The 17738-nt window shown below is 45.6% G+C and overlaps 1 protein-coding gene across 1 annotated transcript in view; it reads right to left on the reverse strand.

Moving 5' to 3' along the window:
• Nucleotides 1-14357, reverse strand: part of MMP20 (matrix metallopeptidase 20) — a 47794-nt gene extending 33437 nt beyond the window's left edge. Inside the window, exons 1-5 of the mRNA XM_055304756.1 lie at nucleotides 14232-14357; nucleotides 6698-6945; nucleotides 3367-3515; nucleotides 1559-1684; nucleotides 635-796 (exon numbers count right to left, since the gene is read on the reverse strand). Of these exons, the coding sequence (XP_055160731.1) occupies nucleotides 635-796; nucleotides 1559-1684; nucleotides 3367-3515; nucleotides 6698-6945; nucleotides 14232-14357 (811 nt within the window). The remainder of the gene's footprint in view (nucleotides 1-634; nucleotides 797-1558; nucleotides 1685-3366; nucleotides 3516-6697; nucleotides 6946-14231) is intronic.
• Nucleotides 14358-17738: the final 3381 nt, after the last annotated feature.

Raw genomic sequence — 17738 nt, forward strand, 5'->3', positions numbered from 1 at the left:
CTTCGTTACCTTTGAAAGAACGCTAACTCTTAAGACAATTTGATTCTTGGGATCGTTAGTCTCTGAGCCTCAACTTTCTCAGCTCTTCAGGGAGGAGAACACTTGATCACGCCAAACAGGCCGGTCGTCAGGCCAGGTGAGAGGGTGACTCACACAAACCCGAGTAGTTGAGTGCAGGCTGTCTGTGCACCTAGCAGTGTAGGTATTAGCATCACCCTTGCTTTTTTTTAGGATGATAAGGTCAATTATCTGCAGGTGGGTCAGAACAATATAGAAACTACAAAATATACCCATCTTCTTCCAGGATCTAAATTCTGACCCATACTAACAAACAAACAAACAAAACAAAAAAACCCCACCAAAACCCCAGGCAAATGATTTCATTTTCTATGGCTGGTGAGGGACCAGCATGCCCTGGAGGAAAGATGCACAATTTAATTGTGCATCTTACAAAAGAAAGCTGTAGTCATGTCAGGTGAAAAAGCTCTTCCTAAAAGGGCACAGGTGAGACCACAGTCCCCAGTTTCCTCTTTACCTGTGCAAGTAACTCCTGGCAATGTATATTTTCTCTAAATTGGAGACCGAATGCCTGTGGCTTTCCGGGCTAGTAGCCAAAGGAGGATAGTGACTATACCGTACAATGCCTGGATCCCTTTCACATCATCCTTGGGCAGGTGGAATCCGTAGGGATGCTGGTACTTATACGTTGGGTACATCAGAGCTGATGGGTCTGTGGAATGGGCCAGGCCCAGTGCATGGCCAAATTCGTGAGCAGCAACGGTGAATAAATTGAAACCTATGCAGTAGGACACAGAAAAAAGACAGCATCAACATGGGGTTTTGTTTTCAATGTTTTCTGTCTTTACAGGATAATTTATGCCCAAATCCTAGTAAACTTGTTTTCTCATAACCAGTTTATCAAAGGTTGGTAGGTTATCTGGTAGTGAGCTTTGGTGACGTGACTCTGGTGCTTTCCCCCTTGGCTAGAAGGACCTTGAAGTGGGGAAGGTTGGAAGTGTAAATCAATCCATTTTGTTCCTTGTCAGTGATGTTTGGTTGGTAGATACAGGGGCTTGATGGGAGCTACCAGGTGCACGAGATCCAGGTCTGGCCACAGATGCTTCACCAGATCCCTGCTAGTACACGCTACCCCATCATTCACACACACTCAAGACGTCCGGGGTATTCTGAAGCTTTAACACCCATTCCCATCACACTGCTTGAGACAGCACGGATTCCCTGGGGTCGTCTCTGAACATAGCCTATTTCCACCAATGAGTAAGAGACAATAAATGCTGCATAGTTAAAGGACAGAGGGCCATGTGGAGGAGGCCTCTCAGCTCCTCGGTACCATATGCACGAACCAGAGCTCAGACAAGTCTACAGCACGGGGGGCGGGGGGGGGGCTTTTCCCTTTTGGATTTTTGGCTTACTTGTTTTTCCTAGCCAGCCTCCCTAGTTAACGGGTGGCTTGGGACGTTGAACCTCAGGGTGTCATGGTGATGGCCCCGAAGAAGGTACAATATTTTCCAGGTTATGGTGAATTGTGCATATATACCATTCATTCCCATAGTCCACTTCTCAGCATTGTCGAAATGGGTATCCCCTCCCAGGCCTTCTCCAGGTGCAAACGCATGGGCGAGAGTCCCTCGGGGTCCATCGAATGGGTAGGAATCCCCGTGATCTAGACAGGCGGGCAGAAACACCAACAGCAGTTAGGCCTGGCAAGTTTAAGGCATCCTCACATTACAGGGAATGGACACCTCTCTGTTAACAGCGTTGACACTTCCCATACAAATAGATTTACTTTCCAATATTCATTTTTTATAAGAAGTTCACATGTCAATAAGCAATCGTCCATTGATAAATGAAGAGGGATATTTGTCATTTCAAAGATAGTTAACATTAAAAATAAAAAAATGTTCTTTTGTGACTGTTTTTGTTGCAGTGTCTATCGGCTGACTCCTGGCACTCCATGGATTGTGCCCACACTGCAGATTATAAAAGAAGTAGGGAGCAAGACCTACTGGTTGGGGTGCAAGTGTGTAGGCTGATTCAGTGAAGACAGCACATCGAGCAGATGTGTTTTCTGTCTCTTTCCACCAGACAATGTAAGGAGGTGTCCAAAAGGAGAGAGAGTTCCTCTGTAATTTCAACATGCTTTCCTTGTAAAACACAAGCAAGCAATAAAGGTGTCTACAATCATAACTTTTAGAGCTTTATATGTTTTTGTTTTACTTATATTTACATAAGTATATATAAAATATAAAATATATTTACTTATATTTAACTAACAGGTGATTATAACTAACCTGTTAATTAACAGGTTATTACAATAAAAAAGGAGGAGGAACAAAGCGAGGCATGTTGCAGAAGCCGTATTTCACGGTCTCTCACGGGGCCTGGTGCACCGGGTGCCAGGGTTCCGGGTGGGCCCTGTGGACCCTGTTCCTGGCAGCTCCGTGCCCACTCAGGCTGTGCTGTGGGGAGAGGGTACACATTGGCAAGATCAGGGGAGTGTTAGCGTCCCAGCCTCCAAAGCTGCCTTGAACCACACCAGCCTGCCCCTTCCCCAGGGTGACCCTTGTGCAGGAGGTCACGCCCAGGGCCCCCTCTGAAGGTTTCACACTCGGGACCTGCATCACTTCCTGTCTCCTGGCTTCGGCGCATGTACCTCCCAGGATGTGAGGCTGAACTCAGCGTGGAGACAGGGGCCCTTCCACGTGGTGTCTGGGAAGGGAGGATCGGAGCACTTGCTCACCTCCGCTTCGTGGAAGCTGAGAAAGCAAACGAATTTTGTGGCTCTCCCTTTATCTGCTCCTTCAACAGGTGGCCCTGGAAAGGGCTCTGTGCAGACCACCAGGCCCTGTGCCCAGTTGCCAGGCTGAGACGAGGGCAAGGTGCAGCAGGCCTGCAGGCTCCAGAGGCTGTGGGTGAGACGGCAGCACCGCTGTGCTGACCGCTGCTGGGGGAGGTGGTCAGAGCTCCGGTGGGGGTTTCCTTCACTGGGGACTCAAGGTGGGAGATTCTTGGTGAATATGGAAGGGGGGGTGTAGTGGTGACCATGGGGCGAGGGGTCGGGTGGCCTCCCAGCCAACGGGGAGGCTAAACAGGACAGACTCTGTCTCTGATGAGGCAGCAGAACAGGGAGAGCTGAGTCCACTCTGCCACCTGGTCTAGGACTTCCCTGGCTCTATTTTCTGGCCAGACACAAGCATGACTTGACCATGACCTTGGCCTCTGCCCTTCACACCATGTGTGGAAGAAGATCGAGTGGATCCCTTGCACTAAATGTTGGAAAGGAAGATATGTTGGAACATGTCTCCTGTGGATTAGGAAGGCAAGATCCAAGATGCACCACAGTACCTCCGGTTTCAAAAGATATCATAATGTCCGCTTCTCCCGAGTTCACGCGGATGAAGCTCAGAGGCACAGCGCTGCCCCAGGCCTGCAAGGCCATCTCCACCGCTTTGTCCACCTCAGCAGGACTCATGGAGGATGTGTATTTGGAAATTCTGCGAAAACAGAAGGAACATATTTTCCTTTCGGCGAGTGCTCCTAGTGAAGAAGGCAAGCCTTACATTGAGGTGGTACTAAAAATCGAAGGGTTGGATGTGAATCTACAATGTAGGCATATTTCTCCCAAATAGTAAATCTTGGTTTGCTTTCCTATGTGTTGAGTTACTGGAACATACAGAATAACCGGGAAGGTCAAGGGGGAAGTGAAAGAGTTGAGATCACCTGCTGCAGAAGCGGTTTGGCTCTCATTGTTTTTAGATCAGCCTGAACTGTAAAGATGATAACCCAGTATCATTTCACAAGAACCCATTTCCCCTAAAACGGTTTAACTGAGAAGGGAAAAACCTCTTTTTCCCCAAAAGGGACTGAAAACTTTCTATGTAAAAAACAGTGAGTTGTGAGGTTTTGCCCATTCTTATTCAAAGGCCATCGCGATTTCCCCAGTGGGGGATGTTTGTTCTTAAGATAATGCCTATCTTAAAGAGGAAGCTTGGACGCTAAGGCTTGAGTCTGTCCTGAAGTCCTGGGTGACAATGACACCTAGAGGCAGAACAGTGTAGAGCTTTCTGGACAAACCGTGGGTGGAGCCAGTTGGTGTTCCGGACGTGCTGCCCTGAGCCCAGGGGCTGGGAGTCCCAGACTGCAAGGAAAGGAGGGGGCAGGGGAAGGAAACTGACCCCGGAACCTTGCTGGGGGGGACCTTGAGCTCGGAGCACAACCTGGGTGCAGAGCGAGGGGTCCTGCTGGAGCCAACCTGGGGAGCAGCCCCTGCCCTATATCCTTTGTCTCTCCGGCTCCTCATCCTGTGTACATTGTAGATGTTTAGCAAACTCTTCCTAAACGGATGGACCCTGAATAAAAGCCAGTGGTTTTTAAAGCCTCCTGAGTGGTGGTCCAGCTAGCGCCTGTGAGAACTACCTGAGAAGCTGCGTAAATAAATGTGCGGGGTGACCCGCACACCTGCACCGTGGCAGGTACCCGGATTACTGCAATAGAGGTGGTGCTGTCTCAACCACCAGTCACCGGGGAAGGGACCAGGTCCTATGGAGGGCATGGCTAGCAGTGACCTCAGTGGTGGATGGAGGAATTCGAGGATCTTTCACAGAGATGGAGATTGGGCAGTGCAGCGGGGACAGGGGGTGACATAGAGGGGATGGGGGGTGGTAACCATAAATACTCTGAGCATGTGCCCCGTGTAGACATGGGCCCCAGCAAGTCCGTCCTTACAATGGCCGTGAGATATGACCGTGCTGTGCGTGTCATGCCCTCTCTGACCCTAGACGTCTGCACACAGCACTAAGCCACAGTCTATTCCAATCCTCCGTTCTGTTAGAGGAAGTTATCCTGAGGTCCAGTGTCTGCATCGGGTGCCAAGTGGCCTCTAGGGCTTTCTGGGGCTGGGGTCTGCCTGGGAGGGAGCAGGTGGGCAGTGGGAGTGTGCTGAGGGGCTTGGGGGGCCTGTCTAGGGAGTAGTATCACAACAATATACTTCTCTGAGTCTCAGATCAGCTGGATGGACGGGCCTGGTCTTTACTGTGCATACTCACATTCTGTAAGACAGTTTAAGAAAATGATGGGAAGACTTCATGGGTTTATATGTTTCCTGTTCAACTCCACGTGCGGCACTTCTTCCCCAAATATTTAGATTTTTGTCGCATTCTTGGGTGTAAGCAGGGTGATAACTGTGTTCAGAGTGCCACCATCTGGACTCGGGCTCGTAGCCACCAATGGGCAGCCTCTGTGGCTCTGCCCTGCTGCCCTCCCTTGGGCCACCGGGACTGGGAACGAACTGCTGAGCCCTAACCTCTCATTTGAGGGCTTGGCTGATGTCCGTGCTATAAACACTCTCACTGGCGAGAGTTTCAAGCCACCAACCTACCAGCCCTGTGTGTACAGTTGGGAAGAGACAAGCGGCAGCACATCCATGGTACGGATAAAACTGCACCAATGACCTCATGAACGCCGATGGTAGTAACGTGTGACGTGGTGAACAGGTAGCAACGTTTGATCACATTTCTAGTTCTATCTAGCATACACAATGTAATATTTAGCAATTTGTGTAGAAATATAATTTATTTCATTGCAGGTTTTATAGCTTAATTTTTAATAATGGCTCTGTTTACCGACAGCTTGCGAGATTCTAGGGCAGTTAACAACAAGCTGCAAAATTCCAGAGAGCGTTAAGGAGACTTCTATGAGCGTGAGGGGGCAGCTCCAGAACAGCCCTTCGGGGACTAAGCGGTCTGGCCTCGCCCTGTACCCCGCTCTCAGCCAGATTTGCTTATCCTAAGAACAAAATCTGGCGGAAGCCTGGAGTGGCTCTCTGCGGCCCAGGGTGGCACCCGCCCACTGGGCCACCCCCCAGCACACCTCTATCTGCCCGGACTCCACCTGCCCTGGGAAAACGCTCCAGTTAGCCAGGCCTGGTGCAAGAATGCAAGCGTGGGCCGCCCTCTTGCAATGCCACATCTGTCCAGCAGGTGCAAAGCCCATGCAACAGTGTCCCTGGCCTCCAAACCCAGCTCAGGCATTCAGGCGGACAGGGGGTCCTCCAGGAAGGAGGCCTGCTGGCCCAGGAATGGATCCCTGCCCTCCCTCCAGGTGCAACCACAGTTTTCTGCTTAGACCTGCGAGCTCACACTTGTCACTTGAGGACTCGATGATCTGTTTGCTTGTGTGTCTCCCAACAGGGACTGTGAGGGTCGGGGGAGGAGATCTACTCACTTTTGTATCTCCAAAATTGAATGTCTATAGTAGGCATTTAATAAATCATCAATAAATAATTTTTGGAATTAATAAAAAAGAAGTTACTTTGTTAATAGGTGAACTTTATTGTTTCCTTCTGATTGAGGAGGAACTTGTTTTAAGAGAACTGGTTGGTACTGTCAGGCTATTAATCCTAAACTAGGTTATTTTTCTTTAAAGACAAGTGTGTTGTCTCTCGGATTAATAACATTATTTGTAAAGCCCGAAATGGCTGGCCATTATGGTAATCCTGAGATGGTGTTTTGTAGTGAGTCCTCCAATGTCACTGTCTAAACGTTAGCCATAAAATTGCTTCCTAATGATTGTGATGAGTTGGCAGTTTTACACAGATTGGAAGGAAGGAATTTCTAAAAGATAAGAAAAGGAGAGAGGGGGATTTCTCTCTGACTTTGGAAAGACTCCATCTCATTACCTGTATGTCAAAGTATTTTTTTTCCATTTGGGTTCACCTGGGAAGAGGCGATAGTTTGCCACGTCGGGAACTCCGCAGCGGGGCCTCTTGATCATGTCCATCGTGGGCCGGTCCAGCTTGCCAGTGATGCGGAGGCCGAAGAAGGCTTGCAGCTCCTTGATCTTCTTGATCAGGGCTCTGCCTCCTGGCGCCCCCATCTCGCCGACCTGGGGCCCTGCCTTGCTTGTGTAATACTTGTCAAGATATGCCTGGAACGGAGAGGCAGGCTGACATGTCTGCGATACGGTCTCCAGGAGAGACTCAAGCTCAGGTTAGAAAGGGACAATATTCTCGACAAGTTAAAAACAGCATGGACAGTATATTCCCATCTGTGAGAAATATTAGATATATTTGCACAGATAAAGCTTTGACAGGTACATGCCGCATTATTAACAGTTGTTATGTCTGGGAAGTGGGGATTGTAGTCTCTTTACTCACTTGCATTTTGTAGTTTTCCTATGAGGTCTTGTTATTTTAAGAGGGAAAAATAATGGGAGGAAAATAATGTGGACATTTTCCCTGCAGATCACTTATTTGTCATTGAAATCTTCACCCAATTTGCAAAACCAAGACTATTCTATTTCCCTAGAAGGCAGTCCTTGGTACCATGTTTTCATCGTACGTTGTGCAAGATTGACATGTTTTTTTTTTTTAAATTTATTTATGATAGTCACATACAGAGAGAGAGAGAGAGAGGCAGAGACACAGGCAGAGGGAGAAGCAGGCTCCATGCACCGGGAGCCCGACATGGGATTCGATCCCGGGTCTCCAGGATCGCGCCCTGGGCCAAAGGCAGGCGCTAAACCGCTGCACCACCCAGGGATCCCCAGGTTGACATGTTTTTAAGGCTCAGAGGCTTGAGTGTCAGCCTCTCATCTGGTTCAAGGGCACACAGCCCTTCAGTCTCCCTGCTGGTCTTACATCGTTTGGTGTCCAGTGCATGGGCTTGACCTGTCCTGCAGCACATGTTTCCAGGACTGGCGTTTTGTCCCTTGGGGCAAGTGCAGTTACCCATAGATTATAGGCTTTTTGGCACATTAAGGCTTAAAACCTCTAAACTGATCATTCAAGACTTTTCTAGGACTTCCTGGGTGGAGTGAGAGTCCTACAAGTGCCTGGCCAGAGCCTGTGGTTGGCACAGGGATTTCAACTACCCACCTGATTTCAGGGAAGCACAGAGCAGCAAAAGATTTACGTGTATATTTTACTTCACATAAAATTTTATATTTATGTATTATATAGGAAGAATGTATTTACTGTACATAAATATTTATCACATTAGCCATAATTATATTCTATATAAATTGTGTGTATGATTTACGTTATGTGTACAAATTTATATACAAAAATAATAAAACATTGAAACAACTTAATGTCTAACAATAGGGGATTTGTTGGATAGATTATTATAGATTCATATGAAGTGATACTAAGCCTCTAAGATTACATTTTTGGAAAATATTTAATGGCATGTAGTAATGCACTCAATATAATGACAATATACTGAGAAAAGTGGAGGTGAAGTCTTTATACAGATTATAATATATATATTTTAAATATTTTATTTATTTATTCATGAGAGACACAGAGAGAGGCAGAGACACAGGCAGAGGGAGAAGCAGGCTCCATGCAAGGATCCTGATGTGGGACTCGATCCGGGGTCTCCAGGATCAGGCCCTGGGCTGAAGGTGGCGCTAAGCTGCTGAGCCACCTGGGGCCACCCTTTACCTCTGGTTTTAACACTATGGGTGACGATTTATTTTTCATCCTTTCCTACATCCCCAAATTTTTCTACTGTGAACGTGGATTGCAGTTTCTCAGTAAAAAGTAAAAGAAGAGATGTGCTGGCTTGTGTGGACAAGGTGCTCCGTATGCTTCCTGGGAGCCAACCAATCCTCAGCTCCTGCCCGGCTGGCAGGGGAACCTCACTTCCCTGGTGGTGGTTCCTTGTGAGAATCTTCATGGGATGAGGACCCAGGAGGAGGAGGGGTGGGGGTGGGGGGTAGCACGGAGCCTGGGTGAAGAGCTCTGGGAAACAGCCGTGGCCCTGAGGGCGGCTCATTCCCATCTCTGGGTATGCCATTGTAAGCATTCTTGTTTCTGGTGTTTTTTTGTGAGATGACGATTCTTGGAGCCTTTTGTCTTTGCTCAAATTAATGCTGTGATAGCATGACACTCACACCAGGTCTGAATTATGCTTTTTCAGACATAAGTTCTGTGCAGAACAGATGCTCTGTACTTCCTGAGACAGTTTGAGTTTCAAAAAATTCTGTCCCCTTGGTAGTTTCTGTTTTGGTTTACAAACTATGGTCACGTAAGAGAAGATGCTCACGACCTATTAAGCAGAAATAAGTTTACAACTATTCCTACAGGATAAGCCATGTGTGAACAAAGTGTGTGCATACGGATATGCACACAGATGAATACTCATGCACGCGGACTGGAATGAGGAAGGGAGGATCCTCAAAAACTCAGTAATCAGAAAGAATAATATTTAATGCAACACTAAAAAAATTAATGCAGAAAAATCCATGATGAATAAAACATCAATATTTTAGATACAGGCAGGTTACGATCCTCAGCATTCCTCACCCCGGTCTCAGCCTGGAGTCAGAGCAAGGTGTTTTGAGAAACACAGATGAAGGGATGAGTAGTGGTTTTATTTCAGTGATAGAACTGAGGATGATCCTTTTCTTGTTACTTACATTTTATGATTTTCCTGCTGTGAACATATATAATTCTACAATAAATTTTTTTTTTCTTTAAAACATGCAGAAGATGTTAGATCTACAGCTGAAAGGTTTCAGTCTGGCCAGAAAAGAGAGGATTAAAACAGTACCTGCCATGGTTCTGGACTTGGAGTACATGCTCCGTTAATATTTGGGCTCCTCTCTTTCAGGGAAAATATGAGTATTTTATTTTTCTTCTTTGAAGACTCATCAGATGTTCTGTGTATTAAGAGCCCAAGTTATTTGGGGACTTTCTTGCCTACGTTTTTGACAAGCTTGTAGCATCTTTCCAGACTCAAGACACTCAGGGAGGCACTTTGATGAGCACTGAGAATTGCATTTGTGTTCATTCTAACACTTGGGTATTGTTGGCTCAATGCCTGGCCCTGTTGGCCTTGGGGGTCAAGGGTTTTAGGTCCCCCCAGAGTCATCCTATTTGCTCTCCACTTTTCCCACTCCTTGGTTCTTAAAATTATAGGATATTAGTGTTGGCTCTTGGGTTTGAGATAGTGAAATAATGGAGGCCCAGGGGGTCAGTCTCAGCTACTGGCCCAGCTCCTCAGCAACAGCTCTTCATCCAGTGTGTGTTCCTGGCATCCTTCTTGAGAATTAAGAACTTAAACTGAGTCAAGTGTGCTTCAAAACAAGGTGAAGTCCAAGAAAGCATTTCTTCAACATTTCCTTCTGTTTTTGCTGAGCCCCAGAGAGGGAATCATGAGGACTGGGATGCTGTGTGAGGAATCCTAGCTTCTAACAAGCTCAGGCAATGCCCTTCACATGTTTTCAGGGCTCTCATCTACAACACGAGGTTGGCATTTGTTCTACTGACCATACCAGCGCAGGATCCAGGAAGGTCCTCAGTGTGAAAATGTTTGAGTGGCTGGCATATTTTAAATGTGTTACACCCTTTCACATACTAATTCCTCCTCTGGAAATCTGTGCTGAAAAAAATATCCTTTAGCTCAGGCTGGTGTACAGAGGCGTTCACAGCAACACTGTTCATGTGGAAATAATCTATGGATCCAGCAAAGGAAGCAATTAAATAAATTATACCTTACTTATATTCTGGAATATTTGTAATTCTTTAAGGTGATGTTTATGAAAAGCTATGAAAAAATATTTTATAGCATAAAAATAAAACTTTTCTCATGCAATCATAATCAGTGACAAAGTTAGGAACCAAACATAATAATTTAAAAATCTTTTCATGCACAGAAAGTAAAATGGTAGTAAAAACTTCTAGATTTAACAGTCTGTATTTGGAAGCTTTCAGTTTTAATCTTTATCTTTAATAACAAGTTTATAATAATGTGATGAGGAAAGTTTACATGATTTTTAAGGACAGTTTAACAAGGTGTTATATGTTGTTTTATTTATTTTCATTTTTAAAAAAGATTTTATTTATCTATTCATGTGAGACACAGAAAGAGAAGCAGAGACATAGGCAGAGGGAGGTAGGTGGGAGGGATCCTGATGTGGGACTTGATTCTGGGACCCTGGGATCAAGCCCTGAGCCAAAGGCAGACGCTCAATCGCTGAGTCAGCCAGGTGTCCCTATATGTTGTTTTAAATATTGTATTTATATTACTGGTTTTTAAATGCAAATAAAAATAGAATAAAACTCTGGTTTAAGACTAAGTGTTTTATTAGTCATCATTTTCAAAGCCTTTATGCTATCAGAAAAACAGAATTTAAAGAACACAAGTGGACAGTAAGTACGTAAACTAAAAATCTGCTCATCTTTTTAAGTGATTACTGTGCTAGTGAGTTTGGGAGGAAGCATATGGCATTTAGAGATTTTGCCTGTTTCATGTTTGTAGATGCAAGAAATGGTCTGTTCTCCCTGGAAAGAAGGGAGCCATGTGGAAGCTGATTATCCTGACCCTGGCTCGCGGGCCCCCTGGTCCACTGGCCACCTGGCTACAGAACCCAGCCAGTCTCCGTGCATGTTCTCCCAGCTCCCACCACCAGCCTGACAAACAGCCAGGCTCCTTGCCCCTCAGGGTCACGCAACTGGGTCTTTCTTACAGTTTAGGTTCACCTCGAGTATCACTTCCACAGAGAAGCCTTCCTGAACTACTTGGGTGAACCCCCCCCCCCGCCCGCATTGTCCCAGTCACTATCATTCTGGCTCATTTTCCCCAATATCACTTATCACTTTGAAATAATCTCGGGTGCTTGTTGATTGACTATCTCCTCCCAGCACCTTCCCCTCTCAAACCTCCATTATCCCCATGTAAGTGCCCCAAGAACAGGGTTTGACTTGTTTTGTTCATTGACGTTTCTCCAGTTTTTAGAACAGACTCTGGCACAGAGCACACCATCAGCTGTCAGTAAATAATCATTGAACGGATGAACTTAAACTGCATACTTTCATATGGCTTCATTTGTTGTGTTGTAAGGTGGTTACATATAGAAGCCCCCTGATTCACAGAGAATATGATCCAAAGCTCCCAGTGGGTGCCTGAAACTGCAGATAGTACTGAACCCTGTAAACACTGTTTTTTTTTCCTATATGTACGTACTGTAAAGTTTAATTATAAATTAATTGCACAGTGAGAGATTAGCAACAATAATAATAACATATAACAACTATAACAATGTACTGTGATGAAAGTTATGTGAATGTGGGCTCTCTCTCAAAAAATCTTACTGTACTCACCCTTCTTGTGATGATATGAGGTGATGATGTGGGCACTATGATGCGGCAAATGCATGATGTGGGCACTGTGATGTGGCAGGTGCCTGAAGTGGGTGAAGCTACTAATGCACCTTCTGATATGTTAGAAGGAGAATCATCCACTTTCCCACCAGGAATGACTGTGTTTAACTGAAACGATGTGAAGCAGATGGGGGAGGGGCTGCTGTATTTCTATAAACCACAGGGTGGGATGTTAATTCTTTCTAGTCCCTGGGACTCACTTTAGAGGTTTTCCCAGATCACTCTAGCCTGCCAAAGAGGATGCCTTTTTCCTGGCAGAGCTGGTGGCTGGGGCTGTTGCAGGAGCAGGTGCCTTTCTCATGTTTCCCTGGCCCTTGGTTGAAGGTCTTTCTGTGAGTTAAGTGGTGAGGGAGCCCAAGAAAGGCAAACTTACTTTGGAGCAGAAGTAGTAAGGGATCCTCAGCATTCCAAGGCTACTTCATTCTTCCTGAATACTCCTAGCAAGCATATCCTTTCCTGAGACCTTCTGGTCTTATGCGTGCATAGACTGCTCGGGGGCCAGCTACTTTTCCCTGTGAAGGGCGGTAGTATTTGCAGTGCTGCGGGACTCCACCACTGTGGGACAGGAGCAGTGAATGACATGTAGGTGAATATGCATGGCTGGTTTAGCCCGATGACTATCCTTTGTCCGGACTGGGACTAGAATCACGGTCTTCGGCTCTCTTGCATGGATTCTGGCCTCAGCATGACCCTCCTTCCAGAGGTCACAAAGACTGTAGTTTCTCAATCAGAACGGCATGATGCTAGCAGATGGATAATTATAGGTGGGGAGATAGGACCCCAAACTACAACATGATACCATCGAAACACGATTTGAAATATACCTCGGAATTCTGAGATACATTATCTTGAATTTAGTTTATCTAACAATGGCCTCAAATCAAAGGAAGTGCAGTTTAGCAGTTCTCTTCTCGGCATCTGCTACCTTGATTATAAGCAGGGTTGATATTAAAATGTTTAATGACAGGCATGGTGGGGGCTGACTCATCAGAATGGATGGGTCTTGCAAACAGTCAGTGTGAGTGCGTGCAAATCAGCTCTGCAGTGCAACCACCGAAGCACTGCCCAGTGTAGCTTGGCAGGTGGGAAAGCATTGTGGCGGCTAGGCTGGCAATCATAGATGCACTCACATCTGACAGATGATTGAGAGAGAGGCCCTGGCCCAAAAAACATCTCATCTGCACACTGCTCACTAATGTTGAGATCCATCGTTAGACAGTTTTTCCTCCAAGATTTTAAAGTAATCCCTACACTCCACATGGGGCTTGAACCCACAACCCCGACATCAAGTCGCACACTCTACCGATGGAACCAGTCAGGTGCCCCTAGGGATGTCTCGTTAGGTTACAGATTGCCTCTTTCCTTTCAGTGCAAAACTCACTTGGGAGCTAATAGACGTTGAATCATTTTGAGTCACATAATCATTGCAAAAATTCTAGCGTGAATTATTTGTATCCCATCCTTTCCAACCAGTTCAGAAAGATCTTCAAAGAGGAAAGTATGTAAGCAAGGTACTTGGGAACATGCTTTAGAGAGGACAGGCTCTCTTGTGAGGAGCAGGTAGGCACCCAGGACAAACCTTGTTCACTTTGGATTTTGATCTCATTTGCACTCAACACTGGAGCTGTTTGCTACTGCGTGAACACAGGAAATCTTTCTGCTGTGACCGCGGGGAAGCTGAGCACTACGTTTACAACCTATCCTGTGTGTGCGGCACTTATACCTCAGGTTTTATTTTTCTGGCCTTATTCCGACATTACTCCTCAAATTCCTTATCTTTTTGTCTTGCATGTATTTGTGCAAGCTGTTTCAGCTTCCTTATGGAGCAAGCTACCCAGCTACTTGTTTATTTGGTCAGGCCACAAGGGCCCCTAGTGCACCAGACATGGACCTTAAACCTCCAGGATGGAGCCTCTCCTGGGCTCCAGGGCATTTGTGAGATGACCTTAAAACAGTAACAGATTTTCCCTTGATTTCTCCTTACACCCTCGTAGGTTTTCCAGGGCAGGAAGAGAAAGAGGGAATTGCGTAAAGATTTACAAACCTGTGCGAGGTGGTAGTTGTTCTGGGTCGTCCTGGGGGCGGCTGCAGAGACGGAGGGGGCCGCAGTGCAGAACTCGAGGGCTGCGCCGAGCAGCAGAGCCAGGCCGCACGTGGGGAGCACCGTCATCTCCTCGGGGCGCCTCGTGCTTATATCAGCCTGAGGTGAGGCAGACTGCGCATTTGCACTCTGGCCTGGAGCTGCTTTTATAGCATCAAGCAGGTCTGCACCCTTGGAGCAAGGATGAATCATGTCTCAAAAGGTAATTATACCCCTCATTTCTTTCCCTGATGACGGGGTAACAGGACAGTGCACGGGAGTCAGGGAGACCTTCCTTCTCTGCGATTCGCCAAGTCACAGAGGCAGAGATACAGTCTGTTTGCATGAAGTTTGTCAGCTGCTTGCACGAATTGGGGTGTACCTGATTAATTTTAACCCAATCTAATGGAAACATTTGATGAGTCTCAGCTCAGGGGCCTTTTTCCATTCCACTGACAGAAGAGGTCAATGATTAAAATAGAGTTTAATCCATCTTTGGTAATTGTGCCCCTCCCCCCAAATCTGATCCAGCTGCCTGTATCTCCTGCATCCACTCGGGCATTTCCCAATAATGAGCACTATTCCCAAGGATGGTTCTGGGCATGCAGGATCCTGAATCATCAAGGAAACACTGCATTATACAGTGCTGACTTAGGGCAGAAAGCAGGCTGACAGCTGTCAGAAAAGCCTTGAATAAGGGAATGCACGAGATACATCTTAGTTAACTGAAGCATTGGAAGAACTATGCATTCTCTGTGCACTCTGATTAGCTGGGTTCATATTCTTTCTCCTGGATCCAATTAACATAGATCTTGATCTAGAGACAGCGTGGAAAAATGGTTTATATGGTGGGAAAAGCACTTTGACATCAAAGTGAGATCCAGTTTAAAGATACTTCCTACCTGTGTGACCTTGGGCAGGTTATTTAACCTCTCTGGATATCAGGGTTGTTTTATTATTATTATTATTCTGCAAAACACTGACAACAATACTGTGTGTAAGCTCAGTGTTGTCAGAGAAGCAGATAGTGTGCTATCCAATGGCCACTTGGCATCCAGGAGACATAGATTCAAATCCCAGCTCTGACACATGTCCGTGGGCTTGAGGCATGGCACCTGATCTCATTCAGCTGTGGTATTTTAATCTGTAAAATATAGGGGAAGATACCCACGTTGTTGGATTGTTGTAAAGGAGCAAATCAAGGTGTAAGGAAGGCCTCGGCAGAGTGTTCGGTGGACACCAGTTCCTGCAAAATCACGTTTGATTTATCTTTTCACATTGGTGCCAGGCTCCTGGCGGATTGGAGCAAGTGCCTTTGGAATGGATGAATGGATTTGATCAGTGATTCCCAAAGTGTAGTTCCTGGCCCTGCAGCATCACTGTTAACCTGGAACTTGTTGGAAATGCTAATTCTCAGGCCCAACCCAGACTCACTGAGTCAGAAACCCTGGGAATGGGCCCCAAGGGTTGTGTTTTCACTAACATGCAAAAGTTGGAAAACACTGTGTTAGCTGAGCAGATAGCATCGTGGGGATGGGATGAATGAAAAAATGTATCAAAAGTGCCAAGAATATCCCAGTCACAGAGAGCACTCAGTGCTCCTCTTGCCATCAGAGCAGTGCTTTTACTGGTGACATTCTTCTTGTTTGAATGTCATTTGGGAAATTTGTTGCATATAATTTATCACAAATACTTGCTAAGCAGACAAAATGTATAAATGTATAAAAGCCTTCTCACTTAAACTAGATTTGAGGTCATTTCCATAGTGACCTCTCTCTCTCTCTCTCTCTTGCATTCTGATACACTACCCCAGGTCTACTGGAGCTCAGATCCTGTGCCCTTGGCAGTACGGGGAGCACACACACCTGTGCCTATGCCCTGCGCTGCACGGGGGCACACAGGACCTGTGTGGCTGGCACACAGACTGTTGGGCTCCTTGGCTCTCCTGCTGTGTCTTGCCCCACAGAACATGGGTTCTGGGCTAAGCAGACCGAGCAGCTCCCTGATGCTCTTTCTCATTGCAAACAATCCAGTTGTTATTCTGGTTTTTACATTTTAATCTCTAGTAATCTAGCTTTCATAAAGGATTGAAGTTCTGGATTTCCAAGGAGTCCAGTCCCAGCCTGGGAAAATGCCTCACAGTGGGGCCACCTTCTAGCAGTTAGGCAGCAGCTAGCCTCAGCCCACACCCAGGTTCTGTACTTCCTTCAGACTCCTCCAGGAAATACACCCTGCTTTGAACGGTGGGCTTCTAAAAATTGTTCATTTATTTAGCTTGTAGTTCATGTAATATTTTATAATTATATTATGACTTTCGAAGTTTTCAAATTTTTATTAAGATTAGAGAAAAATCTTACTGCTGCAGTAGATTGGGGGTGAGGGGCAGAAGGAGGGGGAGGAAGAAAACAGATCTATCCATTTAGTAGAGAGAAGGAAACAAATAGCCTTTTGATCAAGCCATCATTATCATTAAAATTAAAATGAGCTATTGAAGAAGTTTATGGAGTTGCCTCCAGAAGACTGACTACGAGATAGAGACGCTTGAGGGCGGCTTGACTTACCTGTGGTTCTGCCTGTTGGCTTGGGTTCCGGGTGTACACGGACAAGTTAGATTGGATGATTCTTTCAAATTTTATATATATATATATATATGTATGTAAAAACATATAAAATACAGATTGAACTATATTCAACATATAGACAGTACATTTTTTCAATAAATTCATAGTCCATTTCATTCATTCACATTCATTTATTTCATTAATTCACATTCAATTCCTCTGTTGAGCATCAATTACTCTTTGGGTCCGGATATGCAAAGACATGAGGCAGTTCTCTTGTCCCAGGAGCTCAGACTGAGAACCTGGAATAAGATCGTAGATGAATACAGAGTGACTGTAACAAAAATGAGACTTCACATTGCAAGCAGCTAGAATCCTTCCAGAAAGCAATCATGCCACACATACCAAGAGCCGTGCGAGGGGCTGTACTATGTGGGTAATAGTCCATCCCTAAGAATTTTCACTAAGAAAGTCATTAAAAAGAAGAGAAACAGAAATGTTTATTTTATGTCTAGTTGTACAACAAAGACGTGGAAGACCGCTCAGTGTCTGAAAGAAAGGAAGTGGTTATAGACGTTATGACAACTCAATATTATATAATTAAGTCATTAGAAATAAGATAGCAAGGCATAAAGTTCTAGGATGGACAATCTTAAATAAAAAGAGCAAACTCCAGAATTGGATAGATTTGGTGCTGTGTTTGCTAAAGAAAAGAAGGAAAGTTGGAAGGCAAGCCACCACAGGACTGGACCCTTGGGGTCAGGTGCTCAGACTTTTTACTTCACATTTCTGGTGAACTTTCCTTTAATGCCACCCAATGTTTTAAAAATGGTAAGTGGAGAGATTCCTGGGTAGCTCAGTGGTTGAGCGTCTACCTTTGGCTCAGGTCATGATCCTGGGATCAGTCTAT

The sequence above is a fragment of the Nyctereutes procyonoides genome, unplaced genomic scaffold (genome assembly GCF_905146905.1).
Source record: "Nyctereutes procyonoides isolate TBG_1078 unplaced genomic scaffold, NYPRO_anot_genome, whole genome shotgun sequence".
In the NCBI taxonomy this organism is placed as follows: Eukaryota; Metazoa; Chordata; class Mammalia; order Carnivora; family Canidae; genus Nyctereutes; species Nyctereutes procyonoides.